Genomic DNA, 16,954 nt, shown 5'->3' on the forward strand with positions numbered 1-16,954 from the left:
CTATAGTTGCAGGAACTGTTAAGATTGGAGCTTGCTACGGTAAGGCATGCAGCCTTGCTTAGCTTAGTACTCCATCTGAGATTTTTGGTTGTATATTACTGGCATTACTTGTAAGAAAGACAATAAATTTTATGAATGTTACATTTTATTTTTTATCCTAGTGATTGGTTTAGGGTTGGAGTAGTTGTGCAGTAATGCCTAGAGAATAGTGGATATCATAAATGTATAAGGTTGTATATATATTGTTGTTTAACCTGGTTTAGCTGATCTATGTTCAAAGGTATTTTATCCATGACCATCTCATCATTTTAGGGCTATGTAGGACTATATTACTTAATGTGTCGATAATTTAAAACAGTAAAATGTGATTCATTGCTATTATACCTTCAGGCACTGAGTGTATATGTGTGTTATTGTCTGATCATGAGGCTTTTGAGTCTTTAGGTGGAAGGTGTGTCTTTGGATTTTGTATTCCTGACATGGTGTGGATTTCTGCAGCTAATTTTCAAGAAATACCTCTTAAGGGTATTCTCTTGGTATCACTGTGTAAATGTGGTATTGAGGTTGCTAGGGTAGCAGGAAGTGTGATGCATCCAAACTTGTCCACCCCCACCTCTGCAAGAAGGTTGCAGGAACTGTTAAGATTGGAGCTTGCTACGGTAAGGCATGCAGCCTTGCTTAGCTTAGTACTCCATCTGAGATTTTTGGTTGTATATTACTGGCATTACTTGTAAGAAAGACAATAAATTTTATGAATGTTACATTTTATTTTTTATCCTAGTGATTGGTTTAGGGTTGGAGTAGTTGTTCAGTGCTTTTGCTGGCCCTCCAAGACCAGTGAGCTTGGTGCTATTCATATTGCATTTGAGCTATTGCAAGTCAGTGGCCGCAGGGAAACATTCAGGAAGGTAATTCCAGCAACTGGCATCCTGGGGAGAAAGGAGTGTGGGTAGTTGCGATGGTCTGAGTTGGGAGAGAAATATAATACAGGTAGTGAAAGGAGGAGTGATGAAGGAAATCAGCAGTGATTGAGTCAAGGTAGCACAAGGCCTGCCAGCTCTGAGAAGTGGATGTCATTGTAGTAGCAGTAGTAGAAGAGACAAAGTTGATACAGCACATTGGTGAGTTTGTAAGTCAGAGGGTGAGATATGTGTGGTGTCCTTTCTTCAGAAACAGTATAGGATGTCTGCGTGTATGTAGTAGTAGTAGTATGGGAGCAGTTCTCTATTGTAATTCACCTGATATCTTTGTCGAGCAGAGGTCAGCAAAGTGTTCAATACTGGTCCTTGGTAGAAAATGTGGTTATCTAAGGGGTTCTAGAAACACCAGAAACAATTATGAACATTGTGATGAATTTTTTTAGCAAACTGAATCTGGAGTATAGTAATTTAAGGCTAAAACTCTTATTTCCAGCCAAATATCAATGTAATATGACTGAATTTTTATTGCTCTTTATCAATTTCATTACATCTTTTTCATTAAATTTCTTCAAATATTTTTAAATAAAAGGCAGTAATGAGACAAGGATTTATTACTCTTGAATCAAGAATTTTTTTTATTATACTTTTAAATTTCATATGAGACATTTGTATGATGGGAATCAATGTTATCAATGATTCCGTAAAGGAGTCAATGATATAAGACCTCTGTTGTTGAGGGTTAGTAGATGTTAGAAACCTCCAGTATTTTCTGGTTCTAAATATGAATACCAGTCTTTGAGATACTATCTTTGCTATATCGAGGATATATGTTTACCAGGAGAGGTTTTCAGCAGAGGTGTAGTAATTGTGGGGGTTCTAATTATTCATGCTAGGAGAGGTGAAGTATAATAATGTTTTCTTAATATGTGCAGTGAGTGTTTTTGTTTGCTGTTGAGGTGCCAGAATTAGTTTGATTCCCACCATTGGAGGATATTTTTGAGGTCTCTGTTCATAGACAGTGCAGATTTGGTGTTAGGTGTCTAGATTGCATGTGAATAATACTTGGTTGCTAATCACTCTTATATAGTGTTTTACTGTTTGTTTAATAGTTTGTTTGATATGTGTTAGCTATCTGCTTTTGTATGTTTTATTTTTGTTATTACCTTGTTTAGCTGTTTGGTGCCTTGTTTTTATCTCACTGGTGCGTACTGTTTGACATTGGGTATTTTTGATATGTAATGGAGGGAGTATTTGCTTATGTTGCCTTATTTATTTATTTTCCATACATCTCTAATTATCTTGAATATGTACAGTAGTATCTGTGTTAGTGTGATTATGGTGTTATTAGATTCTGAACTCAATATTACTGTTTCTTGGCCAAACTTGCTTCATTATGGATGGGGTTTTTATGTTTGTGAAACTGTTTTGTTTTCCTTTCTTTCTTCACTGACATAAGTGTATTCCAGTGATAATTGATGAATGGTCCTAAGAGAGTTGGGAGAAGAAGACTTATTGTAGTTGATTTCGTGAGTATGTGTGTGAGAGCATGGGTTAATTTGATGTAAAAGGAGTTTAGCTGTGATGCTTTTATGTTACCTCTTGTCTTAAATAGTGCACTACTTGAAAGTAGTACATGTTGCAGTACATTGAGGTTTTCCCCATTTATTGTGTTTGTGAAAGTGTTGTAGTTGGAGTGAGTAACCTGGGGGGACCAATGGATGTGATTGCCGATGTTATTATATGTTTAATTATTCTATTAAAGTGCTTCATGTTGCTAATTTCTATATTGAAAGCTAGCATTTCTAGTCTGGTGTCATCTCTCATTAGTTTATGAAATGTCATTTGTGATATCTATATCCTGAATGCACGATATTATACATGTTTTAAGGCTTCTGTCGTGATAGGGTCTGTCAAATCTGGAGTGTAATTAAGAATGTGTGATATTCTGTGTTGAGTTAATATTAATGTTTCCTGAATTATTACTACGTGGAATGTCGTGTATGATGATAAAATCTTACTTTCATGTATTTTGATGCCATTAATGTTATTATTAAAAATTTTTTGTCAGTTTCACAAATATTATTTTTTACGTGGTGTGAAGTCTTGTTAGTTTTTTTTTTTTTCTCTTTTTTTTTTTTAATATAATCTGTACAGACTTGTGATGTTGTGAAGTTAGATAATAATGGTATTTTCTGTTTTTATTGTTGCTGTTGTCATTGTTTCTATAATGTTGTGCATATTTTGTTGAGATTTTGTAAATAGTGTTATTTGATTCTTCCTTTGAGTATTTTAGAAAAAAAATTATTTTTTTATTTATGAATTTTAGCTTTTCATGTAGATATTGCATCTGTTGAGTTCCGATAGTGTCCACATATGGAAAAGATACAAATCAACATTATTCAGAGTATTATTTGATGATTCGGTTGCCTGCTGTTACAGTTTAAGTAACTCCATAGAGGCTTCTTCATTGGCTTGTCAATTCCTGATGTTTTTACCTCCAGGCTAAGCCTGATAGGGCAGATATATAATCAGACATTCCAGCTATGACTGTCCCACCTTTTTAGGCATATATGGGACAACATTATCCAATGTATGTTGTTCTTACATATGACAGTAAGATATAAATTGAGGATGATTGGCTGCTATGTCTAGCAGAATTAGTATTGAGGTTCCCTTACTGGTCCTGATGTTTTAACATTAGATATTCCCACCCACCATTTGTCTTAATATATGAAATCTAAAATTGTTATTTAATGTCCAATTTTCCATGCTTGCATGGATCAGATGGTATTTTTTGAGGTAAGTTTTCTACAGTCAGATACCCTTCCTGTCACCAACCCTTACCTGTTCCCAAGCAAGGTAATGTTTACCCTATGACCAGTCATGTTTTTCATAGAAGACTGGAAACAAACAACCACACTTGTATGACATTGATGTTCATTTACAAACATCATGTGATATCATGACAAGACAAAGGCACACACACACACGACAGGCTACTTTCAGTTTCCATCTCCCAAATCCACTTACAAGGCATTTGTCAGCCTGGTTTTTAGTAGAAAACATTTACCCAAGTGCCTTGCATCAGGACTGAACCCAAGACCTCATGGTTGGGAAGCAAGCTTTTTAACCATACAGACACAGCTCTGACAATAGCCATAGCTATACCTATATAAATTGTAAGTTAAACTATTTCTTTCTTTTCATTTTAATACATGATGCAAAATAATATTTATATCTGGTTCCAAATTTTACACTAAATTGTTGGCTCTGGCAAGTTTTGTAATAAATCTTTGTTCAAGAATTTCACTTATCAAAATAGAAGGGAAATTGTCTGTTTTATAATTAAAAGGAAATGAAAAGCAACTCTAGATGAGAAAATATAACACCAAGTGTATTACTTTCTCAAAATCCTCTGTTAACTTTATGATAATTAGTTGTAACATGTAGAAGGTCGAGTTTTATATCAATTGTAATCTAAAAATATCCAAAAGTAATCTAAAATATCCATCTCATTAATTCCAGTTTAATTTATAAATTACTCATTAATGACTTTTTACATAGTCCCTTTTTAATAAATACAGTGAATTAAGAGTTTCTTTTCTTCATACTGAAAGCTTCATTCTAAGTAAGAGGAATGTGAAGCATGAAGTAGCTTCGGCTGAAATCTTCATATTTTGTTGCCTACATAATTGTTGCAGGCTAAATTTATATCACACCCTATACATACCTAATGTTTGTAGCAGTCTAAATTTATCTGTATTCATTTAAAAATATTCATCTGCTTTAATATTCAGCTATTTATCTCCTGATTTTAGTTGGATTTTTATAATAAATATATAGTAAATATTATATAATAAAAATATATCTTGTTTATATATTTGTTCACTATTGTTAAATTTGTTTCAAACACTTCCACTTAGATCTTTTACATATTACCCATAAATGCATACATACACTTTGTTAAATGCCTCCGTGAAATGCCATTGAAAGGAAACTTCACCTTAGTTGAATGTAGACAGCTAAGAGCTAATTAGTGGAGGTGGTCACTATATGAAAGTGAGGGAGTTTTGAGGGATTTTTTTCTCTTCTTCCTTAATCTTTAATGTTATAAAAAAAAATGTTTGGTGGTGGAACAGAAAGTCAGATTTTAAAAATACTTCTAAGCTTGTGTTGATATAAATTACAGGAATACAGGATGTATGAGTCAACAAAAAAGTACTTTGTCACATACTACTCAGGTACCTTCACTTAAACAGTTGTCTTCTACTATTGAAGTCTGTTAGATTATTCTTCACTTTGAAACTCAAATCTCCCCTTCTTGCATTATTGTAAAACTTCATCATCTCGTCATTTAATGTCTGCTTTCCATGCTGGCATGGGTTGGACGGTTTGACTGAGGACTGGCGAGCCAGAAGGCTGCACCAGGCTCCAATCTGATCTGGCAGAGTTTCTACAGCTGGATGCCCTTCCTAACGCCAACTACTCTGAGAGTGTAGTGGGTGCTTTTACGTGCCGCCGGCATGAGGGCCAGTCAGGCAGTACTGGCAACAACCACGCTCAAAAGGTGTTTTTTACATGCCACCTGCATGGGAGCCAGTCCGGCAGCACTGGCAACAACCATGCTCGATTGTTGTTTTTCACATGCCAACGGCACATGTGCCAGTAAGGCGATGCTGGCAACGATCACGCTCAAATGGTGCTATTTACATGCCACTGGCACGGGAGCCAGTCAGCGGTCCTGGCAATGATCACACTCAGATGGTGCTTTTAATGTTCCACTGCTACGAGTGCCAATCAGGCGGTACTGTCATCGGCCATGTCGGCGATTTTGATTTCACTTTCCTCAACAGGTCTTCGCAAGCAGTCACAGCCCATGTTTCATTGCCATGTAGCATGGCTGTATTGCTCCTGAGCATTTGCCACATACAAAAACTATCTTCCCAGTTAGCTTTCCTTTGATATTGCTGCTTCTTATGTGTCCATAGCTTACACTGGGTACATCTTACAGAGTTTCTACCTATGCCTTTTCTACAGATTGAGCATGGCCATCTACCTGAAGGGATTTGTGGTTTGTCTACCTTTCTACTTATTAAAACTTTGGTTTTAGCTAGGTTGACTCGAAGGCCCTTCAATTCTAATCCTTGCTTCCACACCCAAAACTTTTCCTCTAGTTCTGGTAGTGACTCAGCAATTAGAGCAAGGTCATCAGCATAGAGAAGCTCTCTGGGGCATCCTGTCTTGAATTCTTCTCTTATTGCTTAGAGGACTATGATGAATAAGAGGGGGCTGAGGACTGATCCTTGGTGGACCCCTAGTCCTACTTGGAATTCTTTACTGTACTCATTGCCAACCCTCACCTTAATGACAGCATCCCTGTACATGACTTACATATACTATAATAATAGATGAAGAAAGTGAAATCATCTCAGAAATCTTGACTGGTGTTTGGGATGGACATGTGTAACAGGTGTGTGTTGGCTTAATTTTTTCAGAAATTCCAATTTCAAAAATCTTTTGTAAAAGTTTGGTTATTATCAAGTGGTTAAGACATTGATGCTTACTTGACATGCTTCATTGGGTTATCATTTGAAACAGTTCTAATATCATTATGTAAATAATATCTCAGTATGTTGTTCTATACTGCAGGTCTCTCACAGACCAGATCTATGAAACTAGTCCCTTAGCAGAATCCAAAGTGACAAAGAAAGATATTTCCAAAGATGGTATGACTGATGCTATGATGATCACTTACAAATGCTGTTGGATAGTTTCGGTGACCCTATACATTGCAAGACATCAGGGAGTAGTGTAAATCTAAGTTAGCATTTATGAGTCAATTTTCTTCAGTACAAGATGATAGTCTGTCTAAAATAATCCCCCACCCACCCAAATCTTATCCAGTAAACAGACAATTATATTTCAGTTAAATTTCAAGATGATATGTTAATGTGTGTACAGTTTTAGAAAGATGTTTTAATCATATTTTCATACTATATCTATCTGTAACATTTCCAAACATCTACAGCATCAGATATACATGGTAGTTTTTTTTTTCTTTTATGCGAACATGATACAAAACTAGAAAATGCAACTGTACATACCAGATAGCAATTATCAGCCTCTTTTTTCTTTTTTTCTTTTTACTCTGTTGGGTGGAAGACAGGATAAATGACATCCAAAACATATCCATATTTTATATTTAATATTTGAAATAATTCTTATTTTCTTTTATTCTCCAAGAATAGTTTATCAATACCAACAGATTTAATTCTTTTTTCAGATTTATTGATTTTGCATGGTTTGAATTTCTACTGATGTTCATTTTCTTTTTTAAATTTCTATTTTCCAGTGAGTTGGTACATCGGCGACCATGGGGAAGTTATTTTCAAAGATATTTGGAAATAAGGAAATGAGGATATTAATGTTGGGTCTTGATGCAGCAGGAAAAACAAGTATCCTTTAATGTAAACATTGCTGGTTTTAAGGATATTCTTTTTACTTATACATGTTTTAATTTAGCTAGTGTTTTTTAAACTTTATTTTCCATTTGTTATTAAATATGCAATTTTTGTCCCTCTATATGATATCTAGAATTTCAGAAAAGCAGTATTGTACAAGTTACATTGTCTTTATTGGAGCAACTAAAATGTTCATTTTATGATTTGTCAAATCCATGATTGAAATAATGGAAAGAAACTCTGATCTGTAAATTAATTTCAGTGTCTAAATATTTTCATTACTACATACCATTGTTATTCAGCACCGATGTAATTTCTTCATTCATTATTATCAAGAATTAATATTTTCTTAAAATTTCGTTTTAGAAAGTCCTTTACTAATTTGGACAATATTCTAGTGTGTGCATGTGCACGCGTCTTTCTTTCTTTGTATTTTTTATGATTCAGGCAAGTGAAAGGGGCAGTTCCTATGGCAATCAGAGACTGGCAACATTTATACAATTTATGTTCAGTTTGTACATCTGTAATTCTAGGACTGCAGAAGAGCATGGGGAGAAAGGGAATTCCAGAGTCTAAGAAGGAAGGATTGGGTATTGTGACAGACTTTCTAAAACGAAATTTATTGGGAATTGTGACTGATGTGAGATGAAGAAAGAGAGAGAGAGAGAGAGAGATATCGTACGGGTTGTAAAAAGAGATTAGTGGGCATGGGTTGAGTTTTGTGGACAGCTAGCTAGTGCAGAAGCCCTTATTGGGATAACATGTTATAGTGGAGTGTATTGATGAGTTAATCAGACAGATGGCCCTCTTTTGGATACTTTGTAGGATGTGTGTGGTAGCAGCAACACCTTTGCAGATGGTGGGAGCAGTATTTTACTGTTAGTCTTAAACTTTATTAAGAGAAAGAGTTAGCTGTTCAAGTATTTCCTGATCTGGGATGCAGTCTTTTGATAAGCTATGTATACGAGATCACCAATAAAGATCATCAGAGATTGTGAAGGATTAGCACTCGTAACAACTGTTTAATTGCATGATTAGAGATTAGAAATGGTGAGGTACAAGATATTATTCCATGCACTGGTCATATCTTCATGCTATTTAAGAGACAATTATCATTGGGGAATTCTGTTTAACCTTTTAGCTTTCAGATTACTCTGTCAAATGAAATTTTATTCACCTTGTTTTGAATTAATAATGTGATTGTCTTCTTTTTAAATGACATTGTAGGGTATGTGCAGGAGGTTGGACCTGGCCTTTTTGAACATAAAAACACAATATTTGGGCCAGTATAGCCAGTTTAAATGCTTGCTTGATCAACCTGAAGAAAACATTAAAAAAAAAGAAGTCTTTTGTTTATTTGCATGATGATTTATCCTTAGAGCTTAAGGCAGGGGTCTGAAAACTTTTTAGACCATCGACCCCCCCCCCCCAGGCATGTACAAGAAAATAAATGATAATGAAGTAGATGTGCATTTATTAACCCTTTGAGTCGTCTCATTGACCCGCAGGGGTCAATATTGACCAGTTTGGAGACCCTTGGCTTAAGGTCTTGCAGGTCTTGTCCTAGATTTAATGATCATACGCATGTTGGATTATGGAGCTGTTCTTTACTAAGAATCTAAGTTTGACAATAATTTGTTCCCAGCAACTTGTGTCTTGGCATTTTGATAAGTTTATAAGGCTGTAAACAGGGTTTATAATCTTTTCTCTGCTTTTTTTTTTTTTTTTGATAAATTTTTTTTTTGTAGTTCTTTTTGCTTTTTACTGCATTAATGTCCTTTGGCATCTGGCTTCCATATCTACATTTTTTTTTTCCTGGTGATCTAAAGCAATATAGGGCTGATTTATGTTTTAATAGGATAACTGTTTTTATTTTTAGGTTGTTCTAATATTCTTTTGATCTATTAGCCTTTATTTTTGTTTGTCTTTCATTGGTTATTTACTATTTTATCCCTGATTGCTATGGATATTACATCATATGTAATTGGGAAATAGGACCTTATCCTATCACAATGATGTGGCTAATGTCTTCAATTTTTACATGTCTTATATTCAGCTGTCAGCTGTTACCTTTTGTCTTTTGTTTAAAAGGTATTTAGTAGGGACTTGTTGACACCCCATGGCAGTCTTTTAGCATGATTTACTCTCCATGTTATGCAATTTTCATTTCAATTTGCTCATATACAACCTTTTCAGTGAACTGGTCTAGTTTTTGTTTTTGTTATATTAGGTAAGATTTTCTGATGTTTTTGAGGAAAAGTTTTTATTCCATGCCTCTCCTCCAGTTCATTAGCTATCCTTACAAAGTTGTTAGTTTCATGTTTGTATACTTCTGAAATATTGTTACTGAGGATATTTCTCTATGACAGAAGTTGCCCCTCTGTTACTACCAAATTAAGCTCCAGTCTCTTTCCTTGTGTGGAGAATATTTGTCTACATCCCCATTGGCGTTGACATTTGCAGTGACTATATTTTTTAAAACTTTTGACCTATTGATTTCTTGACCTCTCCTGGCCATTGGGTCTCTCATACATAACATTATTTTGTCCAAGATACTTGTTTGCATTTGGCACAATTTTCTCATCTGACCTCCATGAATACAAATGTCACTCTATCATCTGTGGAACGCTGCCTAATGAGATCCAATTGCTTTTCATCCTGGTCAGTGCAGATCACCTTGCAGGACACCTTTTTTGGTAATGAATATATATATATATATATATATATCTATATATATACATACTACCAATTGTCTTTGCTTTGTGAGCTGTAATGGATATTGTAATGCTGAATTACTTCCCTTAGTGTTGGTTATTCTGTTTGTCATTTTATATCTTTTTTATATTATTGAGTTCAATTTACTTTTCTTCATTTGTTTAGTATTACTTATTAGTGGATCTAGGAGTCAGTTGAGGTTGTTTCTATCTTTACTATATAAATACAAAATAATATTGTTTTGAGACAAAAGAAACTAGTAATTTAGATATCTTGATGATTGTTGATTCCCTTCGTGTAATATGTAATTTTTGTATCTGCATTTTTTCTTTTATCACTGTTGTTTGTTTGTAATATTGGTCAGCAAGGATGATTTTCCTTCATTGTCAATCTGACAATGCTAATGGTAAATGACAATGGTGATGGTGATGACGACAATGACAACTAATGGTTGCTATCGTGCTGAAATATTTGTTAACAATATCCTGCATATCATATAGTTATTATGTGTGACATTTAACAATAAATGTTATAAGAATGTTGACATATTCTTTATTTTATTTGCAAATGTTGTTGTCGCAAATTCACATTCATGTATATACACACAAGGCAAAGACAAGGTTAGAGCATATGCATGCATGCACATATGCACGTGCATATGTGTGTGTACATGCACAGCCACAGGTGCATGCACATGAATTCAATGATTTGCAAAGTTCAAAATGTAATATATTTCACTTCAAAAATATTTCTCTCTTGAAGTATTGTATTTAGTAAAGTCTTAGCTATGAATCTTTGTTTATAATCAAGAAAAGTTTTTCAGGTCAGAGACAAATTTATCAAATATGGAAAATAAAAATTATTCATTTTCCTTTTTTGTACTTGTTTTGGTTTTTGTCCCATTGGCCATGTTAGTTCAATGGATTACATCTCTCCCAATGCTTTGCTATTTATTTTATTGGCTTTGGTTGGAAAGAAGGCAGAGTTAGCCTTGGCAAGATTTAAACTCAGAATGTGAAGGGACTTAACCATCAACCACAATGTGTCTGGTCTCGATGGTCTACCTTTTCTACTTTTCACCTACTGATGTGCTCTCGCATACAGTTTTTATCTGTATGCGAGATGAAAACTGTTATCTACCAAATTTCACTCTCAAGTCTTTGATCAATATCAGTGTAAGGCCACAGTAGAAGATCTTGCTCAAGGCACCATGTAGTGAAATTGAAACAAAATGATTGCAAAGCAAGCTGGTGCTACATAAAAAGCACCCAGTACACTCTGTAAAGTGGTTGGCATCAGGAAGGGCATCCAGCTGTAGAAATTGTGCTAAAACATTGGAGCCTGGTGCAGTTCCAAGCCTTATCAGCTCCTGTCAATCTGTCCAACCCATTCCAGCATGGAAAATGGACATTAAATTATGATGATTACAGTCGCTATATTAAATTTTCTACTTCACCATTGCCTCAATAATATTGAGGCTAATTTACTCTAATATGATGATGGTGATTTATTTTATTAATTGTGGATAGTCAGTGCAAAAAATACCAGTTTAGGTTCAAAACAATGAGACTAAATTATGCTTTGTAAAAGAAAATTAAGTTTAGCTTTGGTTATTTTTTACAAAAGAATTGCAAAAACTTTAATTGTATAAAATACATTGTTTTATGATAAATATTTGAGATAACAAAGTGTTTTAGGTTAGAATTGAATATATAATTGTTTGAAAAATTATTAAATATGGTAACTACAGTTAAAGTTGTCAAACACTGTGATTAAGTAATACAAATATTGCATTTTCTTATACTTCACCATATTCTCTCTAAATATAAATTAACTTGATATGAAATTAATTCAAAGGGCAATTTATTGAAGAAAATATTTCTGTGGCACACTGATATGATATTTCACGTGTTCACTGAACAATAATCTAGAAATTATTTCTTTTCATTGTAAATTCTAGGAATTGCTTTTTAAAATCTTTTTCATCTTTTTCATCTTTTTCTAATACTATTTTGAAAGAATTACATTTTGGTTAAATTTTAAATAAAGTGCGGATGTGATCCATGTCTTTTAATAACCAGAAATAAGATTGTCTGATCTTACTCTAATGAATAGAAAATTATATTTTCCACTTTTGTTAGTGGATTAATATATTTCATATTTGGTCTAAGTTAATGTTAGAAGGTATTCTTGTATAAATCAGGTTTGATAACTGACTGAGGTTTTATCAGTGTAACTTTGTAGTTGGGTGGAGATTGTTAACGGGGGAACATTTTAAAATCTTTCGTTGCATGTAGAGATTGCTTTAGAAAGATAAAGCCACTTTACAGTTCCTCTTTTTTTTGTAAATTCTAAGCTGTTTAAATTGAAATTTGAAAAATTGCATATTGCTCATCACCATCATCATTTAATGTCCATTTCCATGTTGGCATGGGTTGGAACATTTTCACAGGAGCTGGTAAACCATAGGACTGTGTCAATCTCCACTTTATAGAGTGTACTGGGTGCTTTTTATGTGGCACCATCACCAGTGCCTATTTTAGCATATAAAATTTGTGAGGTTCAACACCTTGAATTCAGCTTTCAACACTCTTGTCCATATTTTTTCCATGCTCTTCCTCTTCCACAGTTTTCTTTCATTTGGGATCTTCTGTACTCGTATATTATTATCCAAATGTAAGTGTAAAAAACAATTTTTTTTTATCTCTAAAGACAAGCTTAATATTCATCGTCAACATCATTATTTAGCATCCAAATTCCTGAGTGTAGTGGCTGCTTTTTCATGTCTCCAACACTAGTGATGTTGCCAAGTAGCTCGTGAAGCAAGACCATTTGATTGAGAGAGAGGGAAGTGGCTTTATACCAAGTATTGAGGGCCAAGTGTATGATAGAGAGATAGGGACAAGTGTCCTGCCATAGAGGAGATACATGGCTACCCCACTTAAAAAAAAAAAGAGAGATGATGATAGTGGTAATCTGCCAGGGTGTACCTTCAGGATACAAGAGGGTTAATGTGAGTGGGGGATAGAGACAGGGGAATAGGTAGGTATATAATTTCATTAAATCATTTCAAATATTTAAACATTTAATCTAAAATATTATTTACAACAAATCTATGAATAGAGTTTGCCCAGATAATCATCCTTTTGATTAATTCGAATTAAATTATGTACTTGTATTAAATTATTTTGTCTAGAAACCATCTTATTAGAAGGAATAGAATAAACTACTGTAATCTTTGAAAAAGAGTATAAATGCAACAAAGATTGGGGAATGATAGCAGCAACACTAGCTCAGATCAGAATATTTCTCATAAGAAAATGGATTCCTGTGTCTCTAAGCTTGAATATTTTCTCTTGTTTTCTCAACTGGTAGCCTGTTTAACCACCCTCCAGTATTAATAAGCGATTTGTGCCATTTAATAGCTTTGTACAACACATGCAATGTTCCTTTATATACAAATAGCATCCACTAAAACTGCTTTTGTAATAGGACAGTTGAATAAAAATACTGGCATTTGAAAAGTTAAGGTCATAAAAGTCTGTTTTGCTTGGGTCTGGGGTGGGGAATTGAATAGTTTAACATTTTAAATATTTTATTTTAGTGTGATTTTAGCTTATTGAGTATTTAACTATATTTACTAGTATTATTACAAGCATTTAAGGCAGTGAGTCGGCAGAGTCATTGCTGCTCCAGACAAAATGTTTAGTGTCATTTCTCCTGACTTTACATTCCGAGTTCAAATACTGCTGAGGTCGACTTTGCCTTTCATCCTTTCAAGGTCTATAAAATAAGTACTGGGGTTGATGATATTGACTTACTGCAGGCCTTGTGCCAGAATTTGAAATCTTTATTAAAAACATTTGTATCACCAAAGACTTGGTTTTAGGATTAAATAATGCTGTATTTCTTGTAATAATGTATTCTCTTCCAGGTCTTTAGCTGTTTTTAAGCGTCAAAGGTTAAAAAATTGAATTTTTCTATTTATGTCAGAATACGAAGAGGTTGGGAGCTGTGTCAACAATCTGAACCAGCCTATTGATTGTAGTACTTTTGTGTTTTCCAGCTTGAGTTAATACCGCTAACCATTTATTGCATTTGTTCAAAATTCTTTTGCAAAAAAAATATAAAGACAATATAATTCAATATTAAATGCTTGTGCAAGAAGCAAATATTTTTATCAGAAGTTAGCATTTCTTGATATGTTTAAACATGTTTAAGTGACCCCCATTAAAATTATATAATCTTTACATTGCCTTCAAGGAATGCATCGTAAATTAATCCTTTCTTGTTTCAACTGACCTTTTGTTGTTGATAGTTATTTTAATCTGCTGTTTTGTATCAATTTACTTACTTTTTATTTTTAGATTTAAATATTGTTGACCTATTTTTCCGACTATAAATTTCTTAACTCTGCCAGCTATATTATACAAATTAAAATTAGGTCAGTCTGTCACGACGATACCAACTGTAGGATTTAATGTAGAAACTGTAACCTACAAGAATGTTAAATTCAGTGTATGGGTAAGTATTTCACCTATTTCTTCTCTCATTTTCAACCAAGCAGATGTTTATAATTTGAATTATTTCGTCTTTCACTGATCAAATCTATGGCCATTGTTTGTATGTGGATGCAAAAAAACTTATTAGGTTCTATATTACCTTTTGTAATTTAATTTTGGTTGAAGTTTCAGTCATTTTGTGGTTATATTCACTTGTTATTTTTTAGGGAGTATTAAACAAAAACTGTTCATTTGCAATTTTTAAATCATTCTATTATATTGATTGTAATAGTGCAGTCACAACTTATTAAATGCAAATAACACTTTGGTATTATTTTTATCCATTTCTTATCTGTCTGCTACACTAGTCTTCATGTCTGTAGATACATAAACATCACATCTTTCCATTTATCTGTTTTTGTGTAAGAAATTATGAAAGTTTCTTGGCAAATAAACCAATGATCTAGTTTTATCTTTTGGACTTGGCTTCCACTAAATGCTTTTGGAAAAGGCATGGACATGAATTTAAAATTTCACTAGTTTATGCTGAAAACTGTTATTATTATTATTATTATTATTATTATTATTACAAAATATTTTGTCCTGCTTAGGATACATGTATTCTATTCTACCAGCGCCATTCTGTAATTATAAAATAATATTCATTTGCAGTTACCACTTTTTTGTCTTTATTTTATTGATATTTTTCACATAGAGTGGACGTCTGTATATATATCTTCTCAGATTTAAATATGTAGCTTTCCATGTAGTTTTTTAATATTGTTTTGTACCGCACCTCATTGCTTCTGTCACTCATATAGTGACAGAAGCTGTTCTTGTGTCTCTAATCTACATTGGCTGTATTTAGGTTACTAGGTCTATATTTGGAAAATTTCTCAACTTACTTGTTATTGAGCAAGTTACAATAGCAAAGGATCTGGAAAACTTGTCTATTATAACATCATATCAGGGAAATTCCTGCCTGTTTCATCATTTCTGTATCTATGCATATCTTTGAGGATGACACTACTTCTGTGACCTTCAGTCTTTAAATTTTTAAACTTTTATTGTTATGACTGTTCTTTTTGATTTGTATGGATGCTCAGTTCCAAATGTGCTTTAGTATCTTTTCCTTATTATTATTATTATTAAGGTGGTGAACAGGCAGAATCATTAGCATGTTGGGCAAAATGCTCAGCAGTATTTCTTCGATCTTTGTTCTGAGTTCAAATACCACTGAGGTCAACTTTAACTTACTGACCCCTCAAAAAAGGATGAAAGGCAAAGTACCAGTCAAGTAGTGGGTTTGATGTAATTGACTAACCCCTTCTCCTCCAAATTGTTGGTCTTGTACCAAAACTTGAAACATTTGTAATCAATTTAAAGAACAACAATACCCATTTCTCTCACATTTTGCATTTGCTTATAATGGGGTGCCTTGCCTTTTCTAGAGTTATGTATACACATAATGGTAATCTCTCTTCATAGGCCATCTTTAATTGCACAAGATTACATGCTCCATTCTGTCATGTAATGTATGTCAGTATTTACATGATGAATTCTCAATATTGTAGCTTCATAATTTTTTTGTCTTGTAGTTGGATCTCTTGCAACTCTCACTTTATGTCTTTGAAACTAGTTTGATTAATGAGACTGTTGTTTCTTTGTGTGTTCAAAGTTGTCAAGTTCACACTTTAGTATCATACTCATCCTGTTAGTTGTGTATCCTTTTGGATTAACTTTCTCGTTGTTGGCAAGTAATGTTTGTCGCTATTTCAGCATAGCTGTTCCATTCGAATGGACATTACTGCGATTTTTTTTTTTTTTAAACCCCAAAAAGATATTTCCTATGGCTGGTTAATAATGCACACCTGCATCCGATATACTGCAAGTAATATGTCAGATGCATGTGTGCATCGTTAACCAGCTAGAAGAAATGTCCTCTTGGGATTAAAACATCACAGTAATATCCATTACTTACCAGTACAGCTACTGCATTCATCTCTGATAGAGATTTTAGAACTAGCTTATTTGTTTGTTTCTCATTATTGCCCCAGTTCAGCTTTGAGTAGAATTATATTATTAAAATGCTCATTAATAAAAAAAATAGTAATAATCATCATCATCATCATCATCATCATCGTTTAACGTCCGCTTTCCATGCTAGCATGGGTTGGACGATTTGACTGAGGACTGGTGAAACCGGATGACAACACCAGGCTCCAATCTAATTTGGCAGAGTTTCTACAGCTGGATGCCCTTCCTAACGCCAACCACTCAGAGAGTGTAGTGGGTGCTTTTACGTGTCACCCGCACGAAAACGGCCACGCTCGAAATGGTGTCTTATGTGCCACCC

The 16,954-nt window shown here is 33.8% G+C and overlaps 1 protein-coding gene across 2 annotated transcripts in view; it reads left to right on the forward strand.

Annotated features, from left to right (window-relative positions):
* Positions 1 to 16,954, forward strand: part of LOC106868466 (ADP-ribosylation factor 6) — a 79,732-nt gene that overhangs the window by 56,944 nt on the left and 5,834 nt on the right. For both annotated transcript variants that reach the window (XM_014913748.2, XM_014913739.2), the window contains exons 3-4: positions 7,273 to 7,375; positions 14,517 to 14,620. In XM_014913748.2, the coding sequence (XP_014769234.1) occupies positions 7,294 to 7,375; positions 14,517 to 14,620 (186 nt within the window). In that variant the 5' untranslated portion in view covers positions 7,273 to 7,293. The remainder of the gene's footprint in view (positions 1 to 7,272; positions 7,376 to 14,516; positions 14,621 to 16,954) is intronic.

Source organism: Octopus bimaculoides, chromosome 5, assembly GCF_001194135.2.
Source record: "Octopus bimaculoides isolate UCB-OBI-ISO-001 chromosome 5, ASM119413v2, whole genome shotgun sequence".
Taxonomy (NCBI): domain Eukaryota; kingdom Metazoa; phylum Mollusca; class Cephalopoda; order Octopoda; family Octopodidae; genus Octopus; species Octopus bimaculoides.